Below are 26258 nucleotides of genomic sequence, written 5' to 3'. Positions count from 1 at the left end.
TCTGTAACCATGGGCTAGGGGATTGTTACTGCAACTGGCAGGTGTGCATAATGTAAATTCTCAATTTAAAGCAGTGCCTTTGTTTGTCCAGCTGCCATGAGAAGCTTAAGAAAAACCCCAGCATAGTTCAAACTTACTGTTAAAGACTGGAGTGTTCCTCTCCAAACAGATTTTGTTTCTACTCTATTCCTTTTTATTTTGTTCTGATTGGTCATTCTTCTTGTGGTATATAGTCAAATCATTTAGCACTGGTATGGTATTCTGATGCAGTGTTTTATAAGGTATTATTTTGTCCTCTGAAAGGTCAGAAAGAAGTGAAGTGATTATATTTGCTAACTATAAGGTCTACAGCCATGTAGCAAATGGCTCTCTGATACATTATCATATTTCTAAACAGCTTCACTCTGGCCTTAATTACTGGAGGACTTTAATCGGCTGCCATAATGAGGCTGTGCCCTAGCAGGTGAGACTTTCAGCAGCTGAAATAATGCATCATGGGAGAAGCAGCAGTGTCCTTGTCACAGAATAATGGAACTTTAAAAATTGCAACAGGCAGCCTTGCTGTTGATATACAATTTTACTTCAGTATCTAGGTTAATTCTTTAGTGTCTGGTGAAAAAAATAGCAATCCTTCAGGACAAAGCTCTTATTTCTTTTTTCTTCTTTTAAAAATAGGAATGTATTTGGCATGCATTCCATTTCCCAATTGAACCTTTAATCGTTAATAACAGACCTCACTTTTTGTTCAACAGTGTATATACTGGTGTAAACAGAAGTCAAGTAGAAAAATAATAGTGCATCTGTTGGTGCATAGCTATTTGTTTTATTCAAGTTCAGTAGCTAGCTCATTGTTCCATTTCATTCAGGCAAACATTTACTCACAATAACTCACAAAACTTCAATGATATATCTAGATAAATGAGACCAGGACATTTTTTTAAAGGTTTTAAAGGTCACCAGGCTCTCTTCATCCTAAACTGGCAGGAACTGTTTAGAGAGCACCTTTTACTTTGATGAATGAATCATCATCAGTATAAAATGATCACAGAAGGTAACTCGCATTAAGGAGAGCAAGACTACATGTTTTATTAGCTGATTAACAGATCTAACTGTGATCCCAATAGTTCTAGTACATACTACTTTTTGAACCTTTGGACATAAAGACAAAGTTTCATTATGTTAATTTTGTGCAAATTTGAATAAGATAAAGACAGACATTTGATGTAGCATAGTTTCAGAAACTTTCAGAAGTTATGTATTTGAATCTTTAAAAAATTTATCACATAGCTACCAAGTCCCAACCAGAACTCTTTTAAGAGTTATAGAAAAATGAATTCAGAAAAGATTGAGAAGAGACATTTATTGTAAAGAGGTGTTGTGAAATGAACAATACAACAGTGTCTCATTTTGCAACTTGCACACAGAAATGTTCCATGTATTATTTTAACAAAGGGCACTCATCCAGGATAGAACATATATATCTATGGACAGCAGGATGAAATGAGGGTCCCCATCGTTCCCTGTTTTGCTAATCATTTTCATTATATCTAATCAAGGACACTTTCAGGTCCACAGAGGAGTATGATTTATTGGATAATGAATGGACATACATTTTGCAATAGAGGTTGACCACAAAATAATTCTTCATTAGATCAATATCAAATTATATTAGTCAGTTCCACTGCTTGGTTTTTGTATATCTGTTTATTGTGTTGCCTAATATGTTTGTTTTCAATGCATTATTGAAGTACCCTTCAGATAGCATCACTTTGAATATGTGAATTACAAAACAGACAACTAACCTTAACAACTTACTCTGTTCAGCAACTATTAAGCTACTTAGGAATATCTAGTTATTCTATTGCTATTCCATCTTTGCTTTCAGAGTATGACATTATAAGACCATACAGAAATATGTTATCAGTACTGAATGTCATGGGTTAAATATCCAGAATGAAAAAAACATTGGATTTACTACGTTTCATTTTTGAGGTATTACATTTTGTAATGTGAATTTGTTAACACAACACAATAGATCTGAAATAAACAGAACATAATTGGACAAAACCAATATCACTACCACAGGCTGTGGAGCAATCTTTTTTTTTTTGAATAAGCTAAAGAACAATATGATTAGAGCATTTTAAGGAGGATATGGTGACTTCTGTACCCCTCCGTGCCTATTGAATTTGTCAAGATCATTACCATGAGACAGATAACCATTTTTTTGTGTGAGTTCATCATCTTAGAGACATCTTAGATACTGGAACTGCACCAGGTTCCCCTGGAAATAGATCACAGTTCTGGTTTTCTCTGTAAATATCAGCCCTTGTGCATAATGTCAGAGATGATTGCATTGATAATGTTGTAGTCCATGTTCCTTTTCAACTGCAAAGTAAACATGGTACCATTCTCTGCAAAAAGATGATATTAGTATCATGTTTAATAGTTAAACTTTTTTAAAAACTTTTTACTGTTTTACTTGCACTGGCTTCTCTTGGGTGTCACCAAGCACAGAGAACAGCCACTGAATGGTAATGAATGACAAAAACACCAAGCACAACAAAACTAAACAATAATCAATCAGCAGACAACAGACAACCCCAGGTGCAACCTCACTCCATGGGACTGTAACAGGAGGCTCATACCCTTCAGCTAATTGGTATGATTACAATGGTTTTTAACAGCTGGAAAATGGTAACAGCCTGGTTTGTTTCATACTGTGAACAGGTTTTATCTGCACTCTACTCTCTACAGGATTCAAGTGATATTTAGTCTAATTTTCTACATGTTCCTTTAAATCATGGAACTGTAATCCAATAATCCATAGGTGAGATGTGTCTGATTTACAAAGGGAAAAAACTAAAATGATGCAGTACGGCTTCATTCAAAATAATGCTCTCCACACATCGATGACTATGAGGTGTGCCTGAGTCATTATAGCACTGGCAGTAAGACGTCTTAATAGACATTAAGTGGACTAAGTGAATGTCAAAGCAGTAACCACTACTTCAGATTTAAATACTACTTTGTCGCAGGATGTGTGGCAGTGACGCACAGAGTCTGTGTCTGGCTGCCATGACGACTTGTTCTTATAGTGTCAGGCAGACTTGCATCATTTGGCAGGGGGACACAGCAACACATGGCAAACTGCATCAGTTGTGTCTTTATATAATGTGAGATGGAATATTTTGCCATGTGGCATTTATCATCAAACAGCTCTAATGCACCATATAATGCATACCTCCCTGGGGGATAAAATACAACCGTTCTCATCATTGATAATTCCATGTAGTGTTATGATAACATTTTGGACAGTCTTACTATTTGACTGCAAACATGCATATGATGACTCCAGACAATGTCATTATACATCATTATATTTAGTTCCAACATTATTCCACTTCCACACCAAATAAATGTCCTTATTTATGATCAGATGAGATTTTACAATAAATCTCTGGGAAGTGCATAAAGAATATGTAAGCCCCAAATTGCTTAAATATTATTATGAGTCATACACAGCAGCCAAAAAACAGTGATATCAGGAAGGTTTGCTGTGTATGAGGTATGCAGAACTTTAACAATATAGAATGCAGGTTCTAAAACTTAAAGAGGATAAAAAGCCATTTATTTCAGGCCTAAACATACTGGTATGGCCTAAATCTGATGTAAATGTAAATTCAGATGTTCAGAGGTTAACAAATCAAAATAGACAGACCAATTTTCTGATGTGGGTGAGAGAATCTTGATTCAGCTAAGATCAAGGCTCAACGGGTCATTGTTCTAAGCCTACACAAAGTCCAACTGGTTTCACTGAGCCCATCTTCATAAAACATTAAGATGCACAATTGAGCCCTTGCAATGAAAAAACATATCAGCCATTTCAGTTATTTTAGTTTTTGATATTTTAGTTTTTTAACTTTTACATTAAAATGACATTAAAATGGAAAATATGCTTTATATAGACTTACATTACTTCTATCATGGAAGTGTAAAAAATTGGGCATTTGCAATAATGCTTTATATTATTGTTTCTATTTTGTAAAATGTGGAAAAACTATAAATTGACATGGTTTTTCATTGCAAAGGCTCAAGTAATGAAGTCAGGCATCATGATGCATGGGTTGGAACAATTACCCAAAGAAACCCTGGAACCCTGGATGGAACCCTGAATGGAACCTGGATGGAAACCTGGATGGAACCCTGGATGGATTTAGTGCATTGCCCATGTTTCAGACATTTAGTTACTTTAAATACAGTACATCATATTTCCATTACAGTATATAATGCTAAACTATTGCCATGGGTTTTCATGAAATATGGTTTGATGTTTTGGAGCTCTTAAAGCAATCTACTGAAGAAACACTAAGCTGTAAGAAGTAATGAAGTTACTCTCGTGTTCATCAGAACCAATCAGGTTAGGGCTTCACTGAGTTAGGACTCTAATGTCACCAGTGATTTACTCATTAAAATTCTAACTCAAATTCTCCTAATATTTAAAAATAATTATAAAAACATACACCATGTGCCATTTATATTCTGGGCTTTCTATCATCTATTTTCTTTACACTGACACATACAAAAATAGACAACAAACACACTGGAAGCTAGTGAGTTACAGTAACGAAGAGCGAAAAAATAACCAGTGTGTTTTAGAGCACTACATACATATCAACCTTTTCTACTGAAATGTGACATCAGTAAACAGTAGATGAGCAAATATATGATTCATCTTTGTTCTTGAGAAAACATCATGTGTTCCTTAAAAAGCACAAAGCTTTTAGATGCCAGTTTTAGAGGCAGATTAGATCGTGTTTTATCGCTACAGAGAGGTTTGGGTGTCCACATGCTGCCTATATCAAAACTGACTCCGCAGTAAAAGAACCAGCTTCATAGATGTCCAGAAATGTCCATGTTTTGTTTTCAAGCCTGTTTCCATATTTGAGTTTAGGGCCATGTGCCCAAAGCAGAGTAGCCCAAAATACAGCATCACTGAGTTCTGCTCATCCCATCTCACTTTGCTGATGAGTCTCCTTGAATTATGAGGCTCACTCTTGTCTTCTATTTTCACTTGTGTCATAAGCTCATTACTATAGGTCACACTGTTGCATTATAATGCAGAGACTGCAGTAATGGACACAGAGAGAGTACCGATTAAACAATTATGGTTGTCCCTCCACCATGATGTGACAAGAGACACTGTTCCATCCTCTTTCATGTTAACTCTTCCTGGATGAAAGGAAAAAACACAGACACCCTAAGCACATGGGGCCTTGCAGATGGCTGGACGCACCTCTGTCAACACAGGGCCCTGGCAATGCACCTCTCCCTTTCGCTCCCTCTCGCTCTCCCATCCCTTTCCCTGGCTCCCACTGGGTGGGTGGTCAGGTGGCTGCGCTCGGGGCCCGTCACACAGTCACCTCCGTCTTGCTGTTGGTGATGAAATAGGGTTGTGGGGGCAGGTAGGGCTGGCTGCGAACCGAGGCCAGTTCATTGACCTGTTCCAGCAGTGCATTGTGCCTCTTGGGGCCGTACGTGTGCCGGCGTGCCAGTGTCTCTGTGGCATCCCATGCCTTCAGCATGCCAGGGCTGGCAATGGTGCTAGAGCCATAGGGCAGTGTGAGTGAGCAGGGCACCTTGGTGCTCTTGGCCCTGTGTCCATTCATCTTGGGTCTCTCAGGACTGTAGGGGTTGGCAGGCTCCGGTTCCAGATGCACCGGCTGCAGAGGGAGCGTGCCTTTCGCCGCCAGGTCCACCACGTGCCTCCGGTTTGTGTAGAAGTTCTCATTGGCTTTTTCAGCTGGAGAGATAAACATAACAAAAAATGCAGGTGCTTGATAAAAGCCATTTGTGTTTTTTCCCTTTGTGATCATCATTAAGAAATCAGTGCAGAATCAAAGCAGATTTTTGGTACTGCATTTTTTTTCCTCCTGTGGGATCTTGCTTGGAGCCAATACTACACACATCAAACTCAATCCGCCAAAGACAGGTATTCTTATCAGAGAGGATAAAAAAGTACTTCGTTTGCATAGCTACAAGAACGAAAGGATGGTCAGGAGGAAAGAAGTTATTGATATGGTAAGTGGTTGTAATAGGCCATACATCAAGGTACCTTGAGACTGAAGGTATGAAATATATGCTAAATAATTCAGTTTACCCTATTATTGTTTATTTCACTTTTTATATTATTATTGTGCAGTTTATAAAAATGAACATCAGGAATGTTGTTGTTATTGTTGGGAAGCATGCAGTCTTTTTCTGACGGAGGATTCACATTGACATTTATTGGTGAAGTTGTGTCAGCCATTTGTACATTTCCCCGATTCTCTAGTTTATCTTGTTCTCAGAGTTTTCTAAACCTTATCCCCAGCCATTCAGTCTGAGAAGTCATTTCCTTGCAGTTCACACACCAAAGAACATCACCTTGAAACTGTGTAAAGCCATAATTGGAACTGCCTTCCATGTGCTTGAAGTCTTCACTGGTTCTCCATGACATTTCAGACTTCTTAATTAAATATCCTTTGTGTGACCTTTCTATCAGCATTGACACTGTCTTGAGTCCCTGCTAGTATGAACCGCTGCCACAGAGAGAGCAGCTCTGTAAAGCATGTGAGGCAACAGGGAGTCTAGACTTGTCTGGGAGAACAAGGCCCTTTCATGCACATCAATACTTTGAGATTAACATACATCAGAGAGGGCGACCACCCCATCTCAGGCAGTAGCAACCCACACGATTCAGCTTCCCGGCTGGTGCAGCCTTTCCAGCTCATCTGCCGAGCCTGCTTGCTTTAGAAAAACCTGCCTTTGTTTCTCCAAAGAGCCGGCTGTGTGATCGGTACTTCAGTGGATTACCAGCAGAAACCTTTCAGCTGTAGATGACTGCACAGCGAGAAGGCCACCATTACATGTTATTTCTTCTGCTGGCTTCCGTTCCTCATACTTAGAAAGCTGTTATCATGCCAAAGTGTTCTGGTGGGATCAAATATGATATGTCTTCATTTGTTTTGGCTGAGCTCATTGGAAGGGGTCTGTTTTAATCCATAATAGATACTAGAAAATTACCATTAGTGATTTGGTTTAAAAACAAGGAGTCCCTGTGATTAGCTCTATAATTACGGTGGTTAGACATCCTGGTTTTAGGCTGGACAGTCCTGTTTTTCAGCACCCTGTCCTGTTTCACAGAATGCCTGGAAGGACGTCACAAAGGATGCCTGGAAGGATGGTTATTTATCATCCTTCAGGAGTAAACTGGTAGTTGCTTTCCACGGAACAATATTATTTTAGCGTATCAGTGGGTTACACACATGTCAAAGCAAACACCTTATATTTCATTGGTTTAACAGATTGCCTTGTACCTCACCTACCAGCTAACTATAGAAAGCCTGCGCTCAAACTGCTCATCAGGTAAGACCTTTGCAGCGATGAGAAAATACCAAAACCTAAAATGACTTCAGGTCTCAGTCCTTTCTCTTTAAAGAGTAGGAAAGATGAATTTCATACCTCCTGTACACTATACCAGACTTAAATACTGGAACTAGGTACCAGGTGTTTGAGAAAAGCATTTATTTATATTACAAACTTCTAGGTTTACACTTAGGTGATGCTTTTACCCAAAGCAACTTATAATTATGACTGAGTACAACTTGAGGGTTAGGTGTCTTGTTCAGGGGACCAACAGTGATAACTTGGGAGTGGTAGGGCTTGAACCAGCAACCTTAAGATTGCAAGTCAAGTACCTTAACTACTGAACTACCAGTGCCTGCAAGGCACATTGGTAAGCTCTGTTAGGTAGCTAGATAGGTTATGGCTTTAATGTTGTGTGCTGTAGCGTCATATCCCCATCCCCCCAAATGTCTTCCTTTTAGGAATTATTAAAGTGGACACCCCATCTCTAATAGTACAAATAAATGAACAAATGAACATGTGAGGTAATGGAAAAAGTAGCCAAAACAAGGCTTGAATAAAATTTAAATTGCCATCACTTTAAATCCTACAAGAAAAATAACATATTAAAAGAGTTAACTTTGTGCTTGTTTTGACTGTGACTCTGGCAGACCACTTTATTAAGTCCAGGAAAAAAGCACATACATTAGTGTGGCAGCCAACACAATTGTCTGACTGTTCTTAAATAAGTGAATTATAATTGAGATATGTTGATTTTGATTAATAATGAAAGTGCCACACATTTTCAGGCTCTGCCACTCAGTTAGCAGAGAACTCATGTAATAAAGATCCCAAGCCCTCACCCAATAAAAGACAGCAGACGCAAAAAAAAAACAAAAAAAAAACATATTCACAGTGAAATAATATTGTTTTGTTCTATTGGGCTTATAAATGTCTGAACAAATTCCAGTGCTTACAGGTTGCCCATGGAAACAAAATTGTGCTCACTCCCCCCCAAAAAACTACTCCAGAGTCATTATAGGTTGCTTTTGAGGTTGTTGCCTTAAACCAAGCATAGACATACCCATAACTGCTAAAGAGACGTACTAGAGAGGGTTGAATATTGTTGACTCTCCACTGGTAAGGGATCTTGTGCATTTAGTTCCCCTTACATGCACAAGCAAGGTACTCCTTTAAGGTTAAAGGTGTTCCTTCCAGCAAAATTGTAATTCCCTTCATGGACATTTGAGTCATGCACAAAACTTAATTATTGCAAGGCTAATCTAGGTATTTAGGCAGGCCTTACCCACTGCTTTCAACGAGGCATATTTGTTGCTCTCCTTGCCAAGTTGTGGCTGCTCATAAGCATGGGAGACCTGTCCCAGTGCAGGATATTGTGTCATAGCCTGCATCAGTGTGGCACTTGGACCCACGCTGGTCATCTGGGTGCTCTCTGGAGATAAGAGAGAGAAAAGCCAAAGGGATTAGTAAAAAGCCTTCACACAGCTCACTCAGACTCCTCCATCTGAAAGCCAAACTTTGTGCATGCACAGGCTATGTTATATATTCCATTTACTTTTGCAAGGTATAAAAAGACTGCTCAGAAGGTATGAAATGAAGACCGCTTAGAAAATATGAGGCAATGAAGCCTAAAAGTGCATTTCCTCAAGACATTAAAGAATTAGGAATAGTTCACACAAACAGTTAATAAGTGGTTAATAATGCATAATAGCTAGTAGGTAGTTGTTCATAACCTTGTTATCATCATGTTACATCAGGCCTCAACAAATTCTCGCTCATTGTAAGCTACATTAGTGATTTTGGGTGACTTAAGTTTTATAAATTCTCAATGCCTCCCTCCAGTCCTCCAGCAGCATTTTCAGTCATGGTCTCTCATTTCTCTAAGGGTCCAGACTCTGAGTGAGGATGTGTCTCAGCAGAGCTGTTAAGCTTAACACAATATGTATGTGATCTGCTTCACTGCCCCATCAACACAACTGTGGAAATCTCTATTCGGTGCCTTCTCTGTATAACACCCCATGGAAGCCAATCATTAGTCATGGGTTTCCAGAGTTCCAGACAGGTTCTCCTGTGTTAATTCCCGTCCGATCGAACGCTTTTGAACCGTTAACGTCAAAACACATTAATGCCCAATGCAACTGCAAGCTTTTGCTGAGATATTGTTCAACTGATAAGGATTCAGAATTGGATTTTCTTTTCCTCTTGATGCCACTGTATTTTGACTCAAAGCTGCCATGGCACATGGTCCTCAAGGGTCACAGTTGGCATAAGTCTGAAATCTCTTCAGGATTGACATTTTAGACATTAGGCAGTCTCTTATCCAGAACAGCTATCAATTTTCAATCACATTGCAGAGGCAGGCGAGTATAGTGTTTAAGTCTTGCAAAAGGACTCGTTTTGTTATAGCACAGAGCACTTGTCAAGATGGGAATTGAACCCCAGTCTCCCACAGAAGAGGCAGCATTGTTACTCACTAAGTTTGCATGGCTAGGGCTTGGCAAAGTGACTGGTCTTCTGCCTACTGCCACTGGAGATCAGCCAAATGTTCTGCCCAATATGTCTACTATCTCTGATGATCCACAGGAGTCTGGGATTGATCCCCTGTACTTTGGTAAAAGATTTGGGAAACCAGCAGATATATTTAGTAAGCATTGTGAATTAGGAACAGTTAAACTCAGTTTTTCTTAATATAAAGCACACACATTATTGCGTGCCCATTGCATTATTCTCTTCAAAAATACTTGTACTTATTTAACTCAGGGTGTTGTCTTCAAAACATTAGCCATCATTTAATCAGAAGCAATGACAAAAGATGCTACTCCTGAGCTAATGAAGCTGTAATAAACACTGGCCTTTGCTGCTGAAGCAGAGGCAGGAGGGAAAGAGAGAAACACAAAGACCTACTGCATAATGTTGAAACAAGCTACTTCAAATACTGACCTTGAATAGAGAATGCAAAACAAAACTGAGGAAAAGAAATCACTGAGACACCAATTGCTCTGAAGCTCAGTGTTCTTTCATAAAGGAATGCAAAGAGGCTAGCGATGAAAAGCGGGTAGCAGAAAATCCTTCCTTATTTTTGGCACTCTGATTTTATGGGAAAATGTCCTTTGAAGTTCTCTAATCCAGCTGTAAAATACATCTGTTGGAGCAGCTATAACTGCTTAAGGCACAGGCACAGTGCCAGATGATGGTTTCTCATATCTGCGGACAGTGACATATCATCTCTTTGGCATGATCATTACTCAAATAAATGAATGCTATGACCCCTTGGGTTATTAGAACTGATGCATAGCAAGACAGTCCTCTGATTTCACATTGATCTGTGTGTTACTAACATTAACCATGAGATGTATTCTCAGATGTCGTCCCGTCTTTGTTAGGTTCTTATTTGTTTGTTCAAGTCCTTTTATATAGCCAAATTCTGATTAAGAGATTATTGATGTAATTCTAGATCTATATTCTAGAAAGGATAGGATAATGTACTCTCTGGACTTCACATAACTAGACTCTGTCTCTCTGTCTATTTCTTTGGGGTTTTTTAGTTGTGCTTGGGATGCCCTCCAATACACTGTTGCCATGCAACCATCATTCAAGCACGGAATGTTCATTTTACAGCAAGAATAACATTGTTTTATTGTACATGCCTTGAATTCCCTGGATTGCACACATTTGGATTTGGGCTGAGGTCAAACTGGTTCTGTTTGCAAATCATCACTTCGGTGATGACTGTTGATGTGCCATCTATATGCAGATGAACACATAGTTAGTCACATGGGCAAATGGCTGACAAAGCTGTGCAGATGTGGGTCAAAATAATTTCTCCAAAACCAAGTGGCATACTGACAGAAATTGCTCTAATTTGTGATCGGCTCTAGAACAGAATAGCCATTTGTCAGGGCTGGGGGTGGCGGCTGAGGGTTGGAGATGGGGGGCTGGGTGTCAGCTACTGTCAAAATGTCACCCAGGCTTTGGTTCTCATCATTCTCCCCTGACACACCCTTTGATTGGGTTTTAGGCCATTTTTGCAGACAGCAACTTAATGAATATGCCACCTTTAGTTACACATGCTCTAAGGCCTGTGGCTCTATGGGTCTGTAGACAGGCCATGTAACACAAATACAGTCAGCTGTCAAAGCTAGATGTCAGGCCTCCCACTCAGTGGCCCATATGAGACACAGTGTAATTACCCAGGGTGTAAACGCGTACTGCTGACCCTTGAAAGATGGAGTAAGCAAAGCGTGTCAAGTTCTATTACAACATATGTAACAGACAAGTTATCTGGCAGATGCCATAAGTAGTTAGCCATAACGTGCTATTTAGCAGTTCATGTTCAGTTGTAGCTCTGGAAATACATCTGAGGTGGTGTCTAAGATGTCATGCTAAAGTTTAATCCTGAACATTATTCCCTCAGGAATTCCCTGTATTGGAAGGGAGTAGTTTGTGACTCTACCATTAGAACCTATGTATTAATATGAAATGTAATAGCAAGTTTATGGCATAGCAAGTTTATGGCACAGCTACTCAAACAATACCCTTAGAGTAGCGTGGGGAGCAGAAAGGTTGAGATTTTAAAACTAAGAAGGCTAATATATCAAGCTAAATGAGATAGTGAGAAAGAAAGAGAGAGAGAGAGAGAGAGAGAGAGAGTCTATGTGATTGTCCACATAAAATACTAAAACACACATCTTCCTGAACATTTTTCAACATAGAGGTATTAACAAAAGGTTTTACAAAGATGAACCTATGCGTTAACAGAGTTAGCTTGCAAGAAGACATTTAGGCCCCTCATGCAGTATATAAAGGAATGAGATTATATGCCACTGAATAATATAATTACTGTAGTGCTGTTTAACAAAAGGCATTCGGTTTTAATAGCATAACTTTCAGTCAGCACTGATTTTTCTCCTAAATTGTCTAAATTGACCAAGGTCTAAGTTCTCAAATTTGGTACACATAACCTGTATATGTCTGTAGCTTCTTGTTTAATGCAGTTTCCTCAGTTTCTTCACATTCCTAGCCCTTCGGCACATTTGCTGTTAGGGCTGGTTTTGATGGAAGATGTAGAATACCTGTGAGACTAGGCACAGTTTTCCATAAGTGAGAGGAGTGTTACCTGAAGGGAGGCTCAGGGGAATGGCAGGGGAGCAGGAGCTCTCCACAGGGAAGGAGGAAGACCAACAGAAGGTCAATGAATTAATAATACCCACTGAAACTTCTGAGCGACAGCAGAGGGGCAGATAGCCAAGAGCCACCTACAGCAGGTTTAACCTGGCAAAAGAGTGGGACAGGGCTTCTGATGGGGAGGTGTTAAATTACTGTTTGTTCTTCCTTGAGCATGTAGTTAATGAAAGCAAAAAAACAAACAAAAAAAAACATGCATCAAACACATAAAGAAGACTTTGAGATCAGACACAGGAGGAGCAAAACAGCAGAGAGTAAAACTTGGACAACTTTTTGAATGTACACTGCAAAAGCTAGTTTAGGTTTATAGGAGTTCACAGTCCTTTAATGCAGCATCTCAACGATAAAACAGAAATTAATAGACAAACTAGGCTAATTAGGCCCCTATTTCCCATTGGTCAAAAGAGATATAAGTTCTGAACTAATTACTTTTCAAGAGAGGCTTGAACTGATCTGTTTTGATTAACTAGGAACAATGCATTGGAAATGTCTCATTGGTAGCTTTGCTATTTTTAATGGCTCCATTGTGTAGCCTAATTCTTGCAAGTCTGACATCTGGGCTCTTTTCCTAGCACAGGTTTCTATGTAAGGACAGAGCATGCCTACTGAGGTCATGCTCATCTCTTAGTTTGTGACCCAGGCACTAGACGTCTAGACAATAGACAAAAAATAAAATAGCACCACGTAGGTCTAATCAGGATTGTTGCAATTCTCACTGTCACCATATTTAACTTCTCACTAGAGTAGTATTGAGAGCAAAAACTGAAGAGGTATAAAAGCTGTTCTGGCACAATCAAAATGAACAGGTTTCACTTTCACCAGCAAAACATGTCACAGCAAGAATGGCTCAAAAAAGGAATCATTTTTTTTTTTTTCATCTTCAATTGCATCTAAGGGCACAAAGGTTGTCTGAAGCGACAGATACCAGGTCAAAGTGAGCTGAAACCAAAGATAAAGATGCCCTCCAAGATCTCATGAAAAATGCAAAGCAGTATTTTTGGGAGATCAGTACCTATTAGAAGGACCATTGCCATACATGAACAGTAGTCTAGTCAAAACTAAAAATAACATGTATCCGAATTCACCCTCTTAATAACTGAGTTGTCAAAGATCAGCATATAATATATAGAGATAGATCCAATATTTACACCTTATGGCCACACCCAGGGATTTTAGTAACCTTAACACACAAAAAAGTAGTTTTCAATGTAGACAGGCACAGAATCCTAGTATTAACAGGAACTGACACAGGCAGTTTGGCTAATCTCCGCAAGGCACTGCCAATCCCAACATGCAGTGATCACAGAGAGTTGACCCTGCACTCTTTATGTGTAGCCACTACCTGAGAGCTGGAAGGAGGGACTGCTGCATAAATGCACAAAAACATCTTTTGAAGTTTGGTCTAACAAAGATATAGGCACATTCAGAGGTTATGGAAGGAAATTGAACATTGGCATTTGATACATTTTGTCAGAAACAATATTCTCAATTATTTAAATATGTTATTTGTCGCCAATAGTTCTCAGGGTGTTTCTCACATGTTCTTGTCTTAGGGTCACACTACATTCGCATGCTGAGAATTTATGTGCCTTCATTTTAAAAAGTAGCAGTCATTGGCAACAGAAGCCAGATATAAAAGCTCTAAATGAGTTTATATTTCCAGCATTTGTAAACAGCGACATCAAAAACTCTGCTATTTGGCTGGTAGTGAGAGAAAGGCTATATTTAGCAAATAGTACATCTAAAGAGTGAAAGGAAGTGATGGAAATCTGCCATACTCTTGCTATAAACAGAACTGGATGTTCTGATGCCTTACTGTTGCTTTAAGATGTCTGTTCCCCTATGCTTTCTTATGGAATACTTCCAAAGAGGACATCATCAGCACGATAGAGCCTCATGTGGTTATTATAAATATTCAATACACTGCCTCAGTCTGAAATGCTATAAATATTAATAGACAAAGATAATCACAGCAATACCCATAGCCCACCTTCAAATATACCCAAAGCTATTACTCAATGCCTCTATCAGGCTGTGTGTTTTGTGCTTTGTGCTGGACCTGAACAGGCTAAAAATGCATTAAAGCAGTCTGCTTTTTGCAGGGTAGGAAGAGTTTGATATTAGACATTCATATCCTGTCAGCCCAATAACATTCTGGAAAATACTAAGACTGACAGGAAAGATTACACTGTGCTGCAAGCATGGGATACCAGGCTGTAAGAAATACTTAGATGCTACACTGTCTAATTCTGTGCAGTGTTGATTTACAGCCAAGATTTGCCTGCCACTGTTAGTGTTTGTCCTTTATTACAGTAAAAAAGTAATATTACAGTCAGGCAGTGAGTGACATGTCTTGCATCTGGCACAACTACTTGCCATAAGGTCATGAGGGCATGTCCAACATCTTTATGCCAGTGTACTAATAAACATTATCCACAAAACAGGTTGGGTGGAATGGAATATAATGAGGATGTAGTGTTTAATTAGCATACTGTCAGCCAATCATATTCCTTTTCTTATTTTAAATGGCTGTACTTAGGACAGTGCCTAAATATGGAAATGGAGCAGTCAAGGCAGCATTAAGAATGACATAGGCAAATATTTGGAACAGCAGTTGAGCATTGTTCAGCTAAAAACACACATTAGCTTTAGACAGAAATTAAAATCAAACTAGTAACAAGTATCCTATTAAAATGGAATATTTGCAACATGATAGAAACATCAAACCTGTGTCTTTCATTGTTTCTTGCCACCCTTGAAACAAAGCGGATTCCAAGGTTTACATCAGCCCTCCTTCACACAGCCTACATATTTAGATCTACAGAATTTAGCTGATGCATTTATCCAATGCAACTTACAATTAGGAGCAATTGAGGTGTAAGGGCCTTGCTCAGGGGCCCACCAGTGGCAACGTGACCACAGTGGGGCTTGAACTGGCAACATTCTGATCACTAGTCATGTACCTTAACCACTGAATTGCCATTAAACCTTAGCTATGTGAGCCAAGGATGGAGCATGTTTTGAGTTTTTACATAGGCTACGCATTCATCTGTTTTGGGACAACCTTAAAGAATGCCTGTTCCAGGGAGCTGGGAGTACCATTTGTTTATTTGGGCTCAAGTTATGTCTGCCTCCAGATAGAGGTTTTTCATTAAAGGCACCGAGAAGGGTAACCAGTTTAGAATTTATTTGTAAGTCTGCCAGGTGAGGAGAAAATCTCAGAACATTTTAATATGATCGATAAATAAATCACTGCCTCTTCTTTAAACAAAGGAAAGAAGGTCTATATGTACAGGAGCAAACCTGCTCTTCCTGCTTATCACAGTTTAATATTCTATATATTACTGAAACAATTAGAGACACCTTAAATTCAAAAATCAAAATTCTGTGTCAGTAACAATAATACATAAACAAGTTTTATTACAAATTCAAATTATAAAACAATATTTTTGAGCATTAGACCGGCAAATTTATTAAATATGGTTTATTTGGAGGAAAAATGTAAAAATGGTGTTGGGGAGCCTTTGTCAGGACTAGTACAGGTTGGTATCATGGAATTAGTAGTGGCATCACCAAATGAGGGATTATTTATTCTGGAGTGGCAGCTTCATACAGTCTATATTAAAGCTTTTTCAACATTTAAAACAATGTCCAACTCCATATCATACAAACAGGCTGCATTTGACAAGAAAAAACAAATACTTGGATTAGTAACATTTTATATTGTAAGCAGTTGCAGAAACTGTGGCTGCATGACCAACATGCTAATATATCAAATACACCCTGAACCATCACCCGCACCCCCAAAAGTAATACTGTGCCAGGTCTTACAAATTCCTTCCACTGTTGTACACTTTGCAATGTGTCAAAACACCAAAAAATGCTCTGTGCACTGTCAAGAAAATATAAATGTCATATATGAAAAATGAATTACAGTTTTAGTTCAATAGTGAAAGTAGGGGCCTAAATCTTAAGACTTGATGGCCACCAAAAGATCTGCAGTTGATAGAACTTTGATTGTGTCTAAAAAGTGCTTGTAAAAAATCTCTAATTCCAGTTGACTGAAAGTCATGTAAAGTAATGGTGAAGTGTCTAGTCACACAATCCTTTTTTTATGCTGATGTTTATGACCTAAATAACAGTTCTTGAGTGGAAGATACTCCAAAATCCACTCTGACCTATACAGTATGTCTGCTGCAGGCTTGTAAGAGTTTCCTGCCTCAGTCTGCAAGCATCAAAGGCCTGTTAAATTCATGCTCAGCTCTGTTGTGCTGTGTTGCAGAACAGCCCATACATGGCTCAAAATGCTGTGGCATGGAAGAGGAGAAGGCAGGTGTCCTTGAAATCTTTTGTGTTGACAAACAGGAGATCTGTGAAAGGCCTAAAACACAACAATGTTCCGTAGCTCACCAGGTTCTGGCACCCCCTGTGTGTTGGGGAACGAGAGGGGTACACATTCTCTGTGTGAGGGAGGGCAAGTTAACCCCCCAACCCTCACACCCCCTAAGGTGAAAAGGACAGCATGGCAACACAAGGCACTGTAGCTGAGTGGGAGGGTTCCTGGGAGTCTAGGCATCACCTGTGGCAGAGGGTGACAACTAGACAGGGGTCAAATGTCACACAGGAGTTCCACTGGCATGGTCAGCAGACAGAGTATTCTTACACCCTAAAGATCCAAAATAAACTGCATAAATGACACATTGGTACTGTAACATAACCCATGTTATAATAAATAATAATGTCAAATGTTACAAATTGCCACTGGTTTGAAATAATCTGGTTGCTTTAATGGGGTTCTTGGTGTTAAGACAAGCTATTACTGCAGTTAGTATTCTGAGATCTTGTAATTTGATCATTAATCATTAAATCATTAATCATTTTCAACATATTGGCCTGTCCAATTCTAAAATCTCAGAAGACTACAATATGCAAATATGGTCACTAGCAAATCACAATTTTTTTTGTTTATTGTACTGTGAATATCCACAACATTCTTATGCACCCAGAAGAGTGTTCCGTGGGTGAGATGATAACTCATAGCATTCACATGATCCAAAAACTGTGAATCATTTTGATCAGAATAATAAAAGCAAATCTTTAACTGTCATATCAAAGGTTTTACCAGTTTGCTTTAATATGATATGATGATACATCAACATCATCATCGTAATATGCAGCAGCATAATCATAGCATAGTATTTTAGTCCATATTGAGTGAGCCTACTTCTAACTGTTTTTAAATGTAAAATGTAAAAAAAGGCCTGGAAGCTTAAGAGTCCTGTGTAGTATCTTAGCTGTTCTAAGGACTGCACTCTTCTGGACCGAGATCTTGGGTGTTGTTCCTGGTATCTGTTGGATCTATTCTCCAAGTTTGAAACACAGCCCCAAGTGCTTCGATTACCCCCGGAACCACAGTTGCCTTCACCTTCCTGATCTTTTCTAGTTCTTCCTTCAGCCCTTTGTATTTCACAAGCTTCTTATGTTCCTTTTTCCTAATACTGCTATCACTCGGGATTACCACATCTATCACTATGTCCCTCTTCTGCTGTTTGTCCACCAGTACTATGTCCGGTTTGTTAGCCATTACCATCTTGTCTGTCTGTTTCTGGAAGATCTACAGGATCTTAACATGGTCATTTTATACCACTTTTGGGGGTATATCCCACTTAGACGTTGGAACTTCCAGCCCATACACAGGACATGTTTCTGTACACTATGCCAGCCACTTGTTTATGGCATTCCTGTTGTACGCCCTGCGTGCTAGCATCTTGCATCCCACTGTTGTGTGCTGGATTGTCTCAGGAGCATCTTTGCACAGCCTGCATCTGGGGTCCTGCCTGATGTAACAGATCCCAGCCTCTACTGATCTTGTATTCAGAGCTTGTTCCTGTGCTGCCATGCCAATCCAGCCTTTTCCATCCATTGGTAGGATTTTTCCATATCAGCCATTTTCACTATTTGCTGGTGGTCCATACCGTGCAGGGTTTTTTCCTGCTACTTCCTGCTCTTCATTTCCATCCTCTTCGGCTTTCTGCTGTCTGAGGTACTCACTAAGCACTTTGTCACTTGAGGCCAACTTCCTGATGTACTCCTGGATCTTGGTTGTTTCATCCTGGATAGTGGCTCTGACGCTCATTAGTCCTCGGCCCCTGCTCCTTCTGCATACTGTACAGTCTCAGAGTGCTGTATTTGGGATGAAACCCTCCATGCATTGTGAGGAGTTTACTTGTCTTGATGACTGTTTCTTCTGTCTCCTCCTTAGACCATCTTATTATGCCAGCGGGATATCTGATGACTGGCAGAGCATACGTGTTGATAGCCCAGATCTTGTTCTTCCCATTCAGCTTCTCAGGATATGCCCCACTCTTTGTAGGTATTTGGCTGTAGCTGCTTTTCTTTCATGGCCTATTCATGATTCCCATTTGTTTGTGGGACTTGTAGCTGCCCGCAATATCTGTTATATTACCTTCTGGTAGTGTGATCCCCTCTGAGGGGTTTCAGGCAGATGCAGAACAACAGCAGGCACTGGGCACTTGATGGTGACTCGTGCTGTTGACTTCACTCAAACACACACACACACACACACACACACACACGTCTTTAAATGTATACAATATTTATAAATCATATTGACCTTTAGGGTTGTTTTCCACACACACACACACACACACACACACACACACACACACACACACACACACACACATATATATATGTGTGGAAAACAACCCTAAAGGCCAATATGATTTATAAATAACTTATAAATTTATAATTTATATTATAAATTTATATTATTTATGTTTTTATATATATATATATATATATATATATATATATATATATATATATTTATAAATTTTGAATATAATATAAAACATATATGCCTACCTAGTTTTCAGAAATTACCTGCATTCTTGCAGAAATAAGCACAATACAATCTAGAAAAAAGGAACCCTCATAGATCTTGCACTCTCAAGACCCAGGTCTGGTCCAGAATCGCAGTGATGACCGGACCTGAATAGTCAAATAGTCTAGTCAAGGCCAGAACACATTGTTGATTCTCTGACTACCTACAGTTCCAGTGTAACCATGACTAGCTGTGTTAAGAACAACAACTTCTCATTTGAATTAAAAACACAAACCAGGTGCTTTCAAATCAGCTACCCTCCAGCTCTTTGATATGCCCAAAAGAATATTAATATTGCACTGGTGATGTGCATGCCTTTATTATAAACATAGTCTTTTGAAAGTCAACCAGTGGGAGTGGTTGGTCAATGGCACAGTCTGAAAAGGACAGAGTTAAACACCCACCCCCACCCACCTCTGGACTGCGGCACTCCATAGCACTGTCACACACTACAACACAGGAATGCTTTTTCTGCTGCCATCTGAACAGCAAATTTAGAAGTGCGAAGATCCACACTCTGCACTCCTTGTCTGAAACGAGTCTCGCAATTTATGACATCATGCTAATTAATACTTATTTATATGTTGTGGTTGTTTGAGAGCTTTGTTCACTTCTTTTCCCAATTATAAGGTGCTATCCTGTGTGTCTAATGCAGTAGCAGCATGGTGTCTGTGAAACAGCGCTAACTGAGTGCATTGCCTGCCGCCACTGCCGTCCACCTGAGCTGTTTTCCCCACAGCCAACTACCTGTCAGCAAATCTGCTGGCAGGAAATTAACTGATAATTATTCTAGGAAGAAGAAGGGAAAAGAAAGGTCTCTGTTTAGAGAGAACGGATTGGTCCTCTTGCCAAGCCTCTCTCCTCCTGCACATAAACTCATTAACATTTAGAACAGTAACTGTAGTCAAAGAGGGAAGCCAGTGTCCCCATCTCTTTATTCCATGCATTCCTGGGCCATGTACACAATATTAGTAACATATGGAGATAAGTAAGATTTTTAATACAGAGATGATTAAGATTTCTTAAAAACATATGGATACTATAGCATGTAGTGTAGTCTTTGCTGTATCTTTCCATTATTTGAAGCCTGTGGAGTTCAGTGTGAGGGTAGGAACAGGCCAAAACACTAACCATCATGTCTTTAATTATCAATAAGCTAAGCCCAATGATGCCTGGCTGGCCCCCCCCCAAACACAGATTTACTAAGAATCTATTTTTAAAAATTGGATTAACTGTGATATAACCTTTTTATGAAAATATGTGATAAAGCTGTGCAACTGGGCTTATGTCATGGTTTGTGAGTGGCCCAGAATTCATGAAACTTCATCTCACAGTGTTTACATCCCCACTGCACCGAACATTTTTATGCAGTTCTTGATCTGGCCAATTTCCGTTATAACAAGCAACTGAACTCAAAGGCTGAATGACATTTACTGGTAGGCTGTATCTGGCCTCTGGGCCTTATGCTACTAACTGAGAATATTTGATCTAAGTTACTGATACTGAGGGGAATTTGAGGAAAATAATAATAAAAAAAAAAAAATTAAGCCATTTTCTGTTCCTGCTGTTTTTTTGTTTTGTTTTTGTTTTTTGTTTTTTTTTGGGGGGGGGGGTTGTCTTCGCTTTTAGTCTTTTCTCCAGCAAGTACAACAAACACTAAAGGTAAACTGTCAAAACTAAATAAATAAAAAATAAATATGTCAAAATGAAAGTGCACATTTCATTCAACTTGGAAATCACTTTTGATCTTATTTCTATGTTTTTGTCATATCAGTCTTCTTTTTAAGCAGAAGTGGTGGGCAGACAAACCAATGTAGTATTGCCATGGAAACAGCAGCCCAGTAAACTAGTACCCGCAGTGACATTGAACTCAAGAACTTTGTCACAGAGGAAAATGGATTTGTAGTATAATGCATTGTGCTAACGGTGATTCCAGCCTTAAAGGATATAACTTCTTGGAGCTCTTTCAGATGATTTTTTTTTGTCAGTACAGCATTTTTTTGTCAGTACAGCATTGTTTCCATGGAGCTATAAAGGAAATATACACATTTATTACTATAAACCCTAGCGACATGAAAGTACATTACTAGAAAAGAAAAACTGTCACACTCTAGAACTAGACTTTTAAAGGGTTGGGAAAACCTTGCATGAGATGAGTAAAAATGTCACAGTCTAGATTTATTGTAAACACTGACCATGACTGTTCATTATAACCACAATACTTAGAAGCACCATTCAGGATGAGGCATGGCACGGCCCATTGACCCAGTACTAATTCTTTCCGAATATGAATCCGCAATTCTCTCAGCTGTTCTGTTGACTGATCAGATGATTGAGTTGATTGAAAGTTTGCTCTGCGTTGATCAATCTGTAGTGGCTGTCCGTGCCCGGTGGATTGGAAGCAGTCAGGCAGCAGCTGATGCAGGCAAGGAACAGAGCCACACAAGCGAAGGCTCTCAGGTGGATTCATTACAACCTCTCTGCAGAGCTACACCTGCATGCAGTGTGGCATCCTGTCTAAACTGCAGAATAAGTGCAACATGCCAGCACATGCTGCCTGTGTGTGGTAATGGGATTGACAGGGGGCAGGACCAGCTGACAGCACCCAGCAGACACTTCTGTGACTCCCACAATCAGCTTTCCCAAGGTTATGTTTCGGTCAATGTATTGTCCATACTGTGGCTGAATCAGTGTCTTGTTACACCATAAAAGAGTAGAGACGGTATCCAAACAAGTCACTTTAACTTTTTTGGTGCTTTGTAGCGTCATTATATAAGAGCTTTGCTTTTTTAAACTTTGTGGTCCTGCATTGTTTTACAGAAGTACACATAACCCACTTCTTTGGCCTGTCTGGCCGGTTGCCTTTGTGTAACCTATTTTACCACAGTCCTCCCAGTCAGTGGTTCTACAGTAAACACCTAAATTCATTCAAAGGAGGGGAAACAGTGAAGCACAGCACCCCCACCTAATCTCCATCTCCATCTCCCTCTTGCAATGAGAAGTGGAGCTGACAGTAGCCGGTGTTTGTCACGTCGCAGCCGCACCTGTCCATGTGGGTTTAGCTCAGCAAAGGAGCGTTAGCCCACGTGCCTCCAGCACACCGCTGTGCCTATACACACGTCCCGTAGAGAAAGCGCTCTCACACACCCCACCCGTTTACACTCATCCACTCCATCTCAGCAAGCACGCACCACACCAGCAGGCACACATGCACCAAAAGCCTTCAAGCATGCACACACATAAACCAGGAGTGAGCAAGCGCACACACACACACACACACACACACACACACACACACACACACACAACAAGAGCCATCAAGCGCACACACACATACCAAGAGCCAAGGGAGTGCATTACCCAGGTCTTTTTCTCTAAACATGCCCACAACAGCTATCTGCTAGTGTGCAGTTTGTTTTTCTTTTGGAGAGGAAGCCTTTTGTTCAGTATGAGAGGGAGGGACATAGGGAGAAGTGCTCCTGTACTGTCATAGCTTATGAACAGCAGTGTCAAACAGCAAACACGAGCAAAAGAGCTCAAGGCTTTAAGACATCCAGGACATATGATATGCCCTAAACCTATCTGCTGACCTGGCATTAGACACCCATTTCAGACACTGATTAAGATGTCACCACTATCCTAAAATCCAGTGAAACGTCGCTATCTGTTTCAAAGACTGTCACACTGAAACTTCCATGTTATCAGCCAGGCCACATACATTTGCCTGTCATCATTCAGTCACCTCCAGTCAGGTCACATTAAGTCAGAGCGTCACATGAACAGGCATTCACTACTAAGGCATTCACTACTAAGGCATTCACTACTAAGGCATTCACTACTAAGAGCTTACACCATCTGCTACACCCACTCCACCTCCCTACTAACATCAACCAATACAGCTTTTCACAAGATTCTCAGGGATGGCAGCAGTGGTGGTAACAGCGGGTGATTATTAACATATTACGTTCAGGCATATTAGTCAAGCAGATTGATTTGAACATCCCATAAGCAACAGGGAAACTCAGCTGAGGAAAATCCACTAGTGCCATAGCAACGGGGACACATATGTTATGTGTGTTTGTACACATGTCTGAAGTTTCCAGAATAAAACTTTTAGTCATGAACACAGGTTTAATATTTACACATGTGACTTCCCAGTCAAAGGCAGAGTTTGATCTTTGCTGGCAGAGTGGATGGGGAAGGCTGGGAGCTGTGCCCAGTGCATGCAGCAGCACCACAGGCTGCATGATTTCATGGTGATTAAAGTCCAGCTTACACATGCGTCTGCCAGCGTGCTTCTGAGTGTGTCTGTGAGAGCATGCATGCAAGATCGAGAGCGAGTACAGGTGAGAGAGCATTGTTGTGTGTCTTAGTCAGCCACTGAGCCTGTGGTAATTACTACCCCAGTGTGTTAATCGAACACTGAGGATAGAAGTGCCACTGCAGCCCACCGGACATGCCAAAAATGGCCCTCTGTAACACCCCCACCTCACCATAGAGGGGCCGAGCTACGCAACCAAGGAGCTGTGCCCTCGTCAACAGCCTCGGGAGCTCGCAGCTGCCTTTCCGCAGTCAATAACCACCAGCTGCTACTATTGGTTTCTGAAAGTGATGAGTGTGGCCAGTGCCCTGCCACGCTTGCTGCTCCCCATGCTAGAGCACAGTACTGGAGTGCAGTATCGGAGCACAGTGCTGGAGCATCCTGCCGGAGCAACTGAGTGTAAAGTGAGAGGCGGGTACTTACGCAGGCTGTTTGCTGCTGTCCTGGTGGGCACTGTGTCGTAGGGTTGCCCGGGCACAACCAGGCTCTCCTCTCGCTGCAGGGCCTCGGCTGGAGCAGTCTGCCGCATCACCTGTGCCAGGGCCCTGCACAGACACACACATCTCTGATACACTGTACTGCAGATGACTTTGATTTCAAGTCCTTCAAGCCTATTCTGAGGTTTTATTTCATGAGTGAGATGGATGTATACTGAGCAGGAAGTTGAAGTTTTCCCCTAAGCACACAAGGGTTGCAGAATAAAAACATGACATAGCGGTTGTTACTCATAGCACATGCTCACAAGGGGACGTGATAAACTTCTAAGTGTCTGCAAATAAAATGATAAAATCTAGAAAAGATGGAGCATTAAATAATGTGATTTTTTTTTTTAAAGAATCACACTGACTTAGAGCAACACGTCTTGTATGTGCATGTGTATATTTTAGTTGAATAATGACTAGTTTATTACACATTCTTATCAACACTCGCTGAACTAGAAGCAGAGGTTAGAGCACTTTTGCCATGTCCTTGAGATCGTTTTCACCGTTACTGAACACCAGTTGTTACCACTGCAGAACTCTTACCATAAAGTATTTTGCACTTATTTCTGCTTTTTGGAATGAACTTTATGATGAAAGTTTCAAAAAGCTTTTTAAACAAACTCATATTCATTGTTTTTACCCCAGTACTTTCCAAATGTTTCTTGAACTCAGTAACGCATTGTCTTCATTTCATAACAAATAATTGTTTAATTTAGATATAAATGGCAGGTGTGATCTAAGAGTGTAGGAAAGTGGCTCTGTGGTATAAACTAGAATGTCTGTGTCTTCACTATCTGTTTACATCTCCTGCGATGACCTCTTTAGAGGGTCAGATGCTGACCCACATAATGAGACTAGTAAGAGAAATTAAGAGCAATGTTACTTTATTATAACATTTGTTTGAAAATATCATAGAAGAAATGACTTACATTCACGTACAACAACTAAATATGCAGTTATAATATTATATAGCCCCCAACAAAGTCCTTTCTTGGACACATTAGCTTGTACGTATTATTTGTCATAAGTATCGCGTTCACAGTCGTTAGGTAAGGCCATAACGTAACATAAGAGCGTGGGTTGTTCTCTGGTCACATACCTGGACATATTTTCTCTGTGAGGTCGATGTGCCTTTTCAAGCCCAAGTTTTGTGAATATCCCAACCAGGGCCATAATAGCAACTACTCCACATATTATATACACGATCAAATTCGTTTTGTCCTTGGTTGGATCGTGAGTGGGGTCGTTTTTCTTCGGCGGCGGTCTACCTGTCATTGACCAGGGTGGTGTATCGTAGTTTTTGCAGGTGGTCTGGTCAAGCCGCGAGGTTTTAAACTCGCAGCAGAATCGGAAGCCACAGGTTCCGCAGCAATACAAATAACTACCCGTCCGGCAAACAAACGGTGGATCCCACTGGCCCATCACGTCGTAATACCCCCGGCATCTGTCTTCCGTGTGAGGAGTCTCCGAGAGATCACTCTCTCCGTCTCTGGACTCGTTGGATCCCGACACCATAACTAAACCGTCAAGGTTTTTCCCAAGCTCTCCACCGGCATCACACACAAGAACTTTCATCAGAAAGTAACCAAGTAGTAACCCCGCGCTTTTCATCCTGTGCTCTTTTTTCAACTTCTGTTTTACGGTGGATTTGACACTGAAAATCAGACTTGAGGGTCTTGTCTCATAAAGTGTTAGGATGCTTATTTCGAACAAGAAGACTGCCGCCATCCGCGATTACTGTCATTTTGGTAGACGCATCTGAGCGCAACAGTCGACTGTTGTCTTCACATACGAATTTTTAGTTCTCAGACGATTGATATCGTTGCCCCAAAGAACCAAAACAGAAATAAAATCTCGTTGTTGTTAAAGGTATCCTATACTCCCAGTAGCCTACGCTGCTCTTCACCATTCCGTTGTGCGTCGTAGCGCTGTCTGGCAGTTCGTTCCAGAGCAGACG

General features: G+C 40.3%; 1 protein-coding gene across 1 annotated transcript; it reads right to left on the bottom strand.

Annotated features, from left to right (window-relative positions):
- Positions 1-1345: 1345 nt before the first annotated feature.
- shisa9b (shisa family member 9b) lies at positions 1346-26258 on the bottom strand. The gene is made up of 4 exons (XM_027009005.2): positions 25401-26258; positions 24243-24364; positions 8693-8839; positions 1346-5803 (listed from the first exon to the last, which is right to left on the bottom strand). The coding sequence occupies exons 1-4, from the start codon at positions 26027-26029 to the stop codon at positions 5412-5414; spliced, it is 1290 nt and encodes a 429-aa protein (XP_026864806.1). The 5' UTR covers positions 26030-26258; the 3' UTR covers positions 1346-5411.

The sequence above is a fragment of the Electrophorus electricus genome, chromosome 8, assembly GCF_013358815.1.
Source record: "Electrophorus electricus isolate fEleEle1 chromosome 8, fEleEle1.pri, whole genome shotgun sequence".
Classification (NCBI taxonomy): domain Eukaryota; kingdom Metazoa; phylum Chordata; class Actinopteri; order Gymnotiformes; family Gymnotidae; genus Electrophorus; species Electrophorus electricus.
Note: the sequence above shows the minus strand (reverse complement) of the source record. Positions and strands in the feature narration are given on the sequence as shown.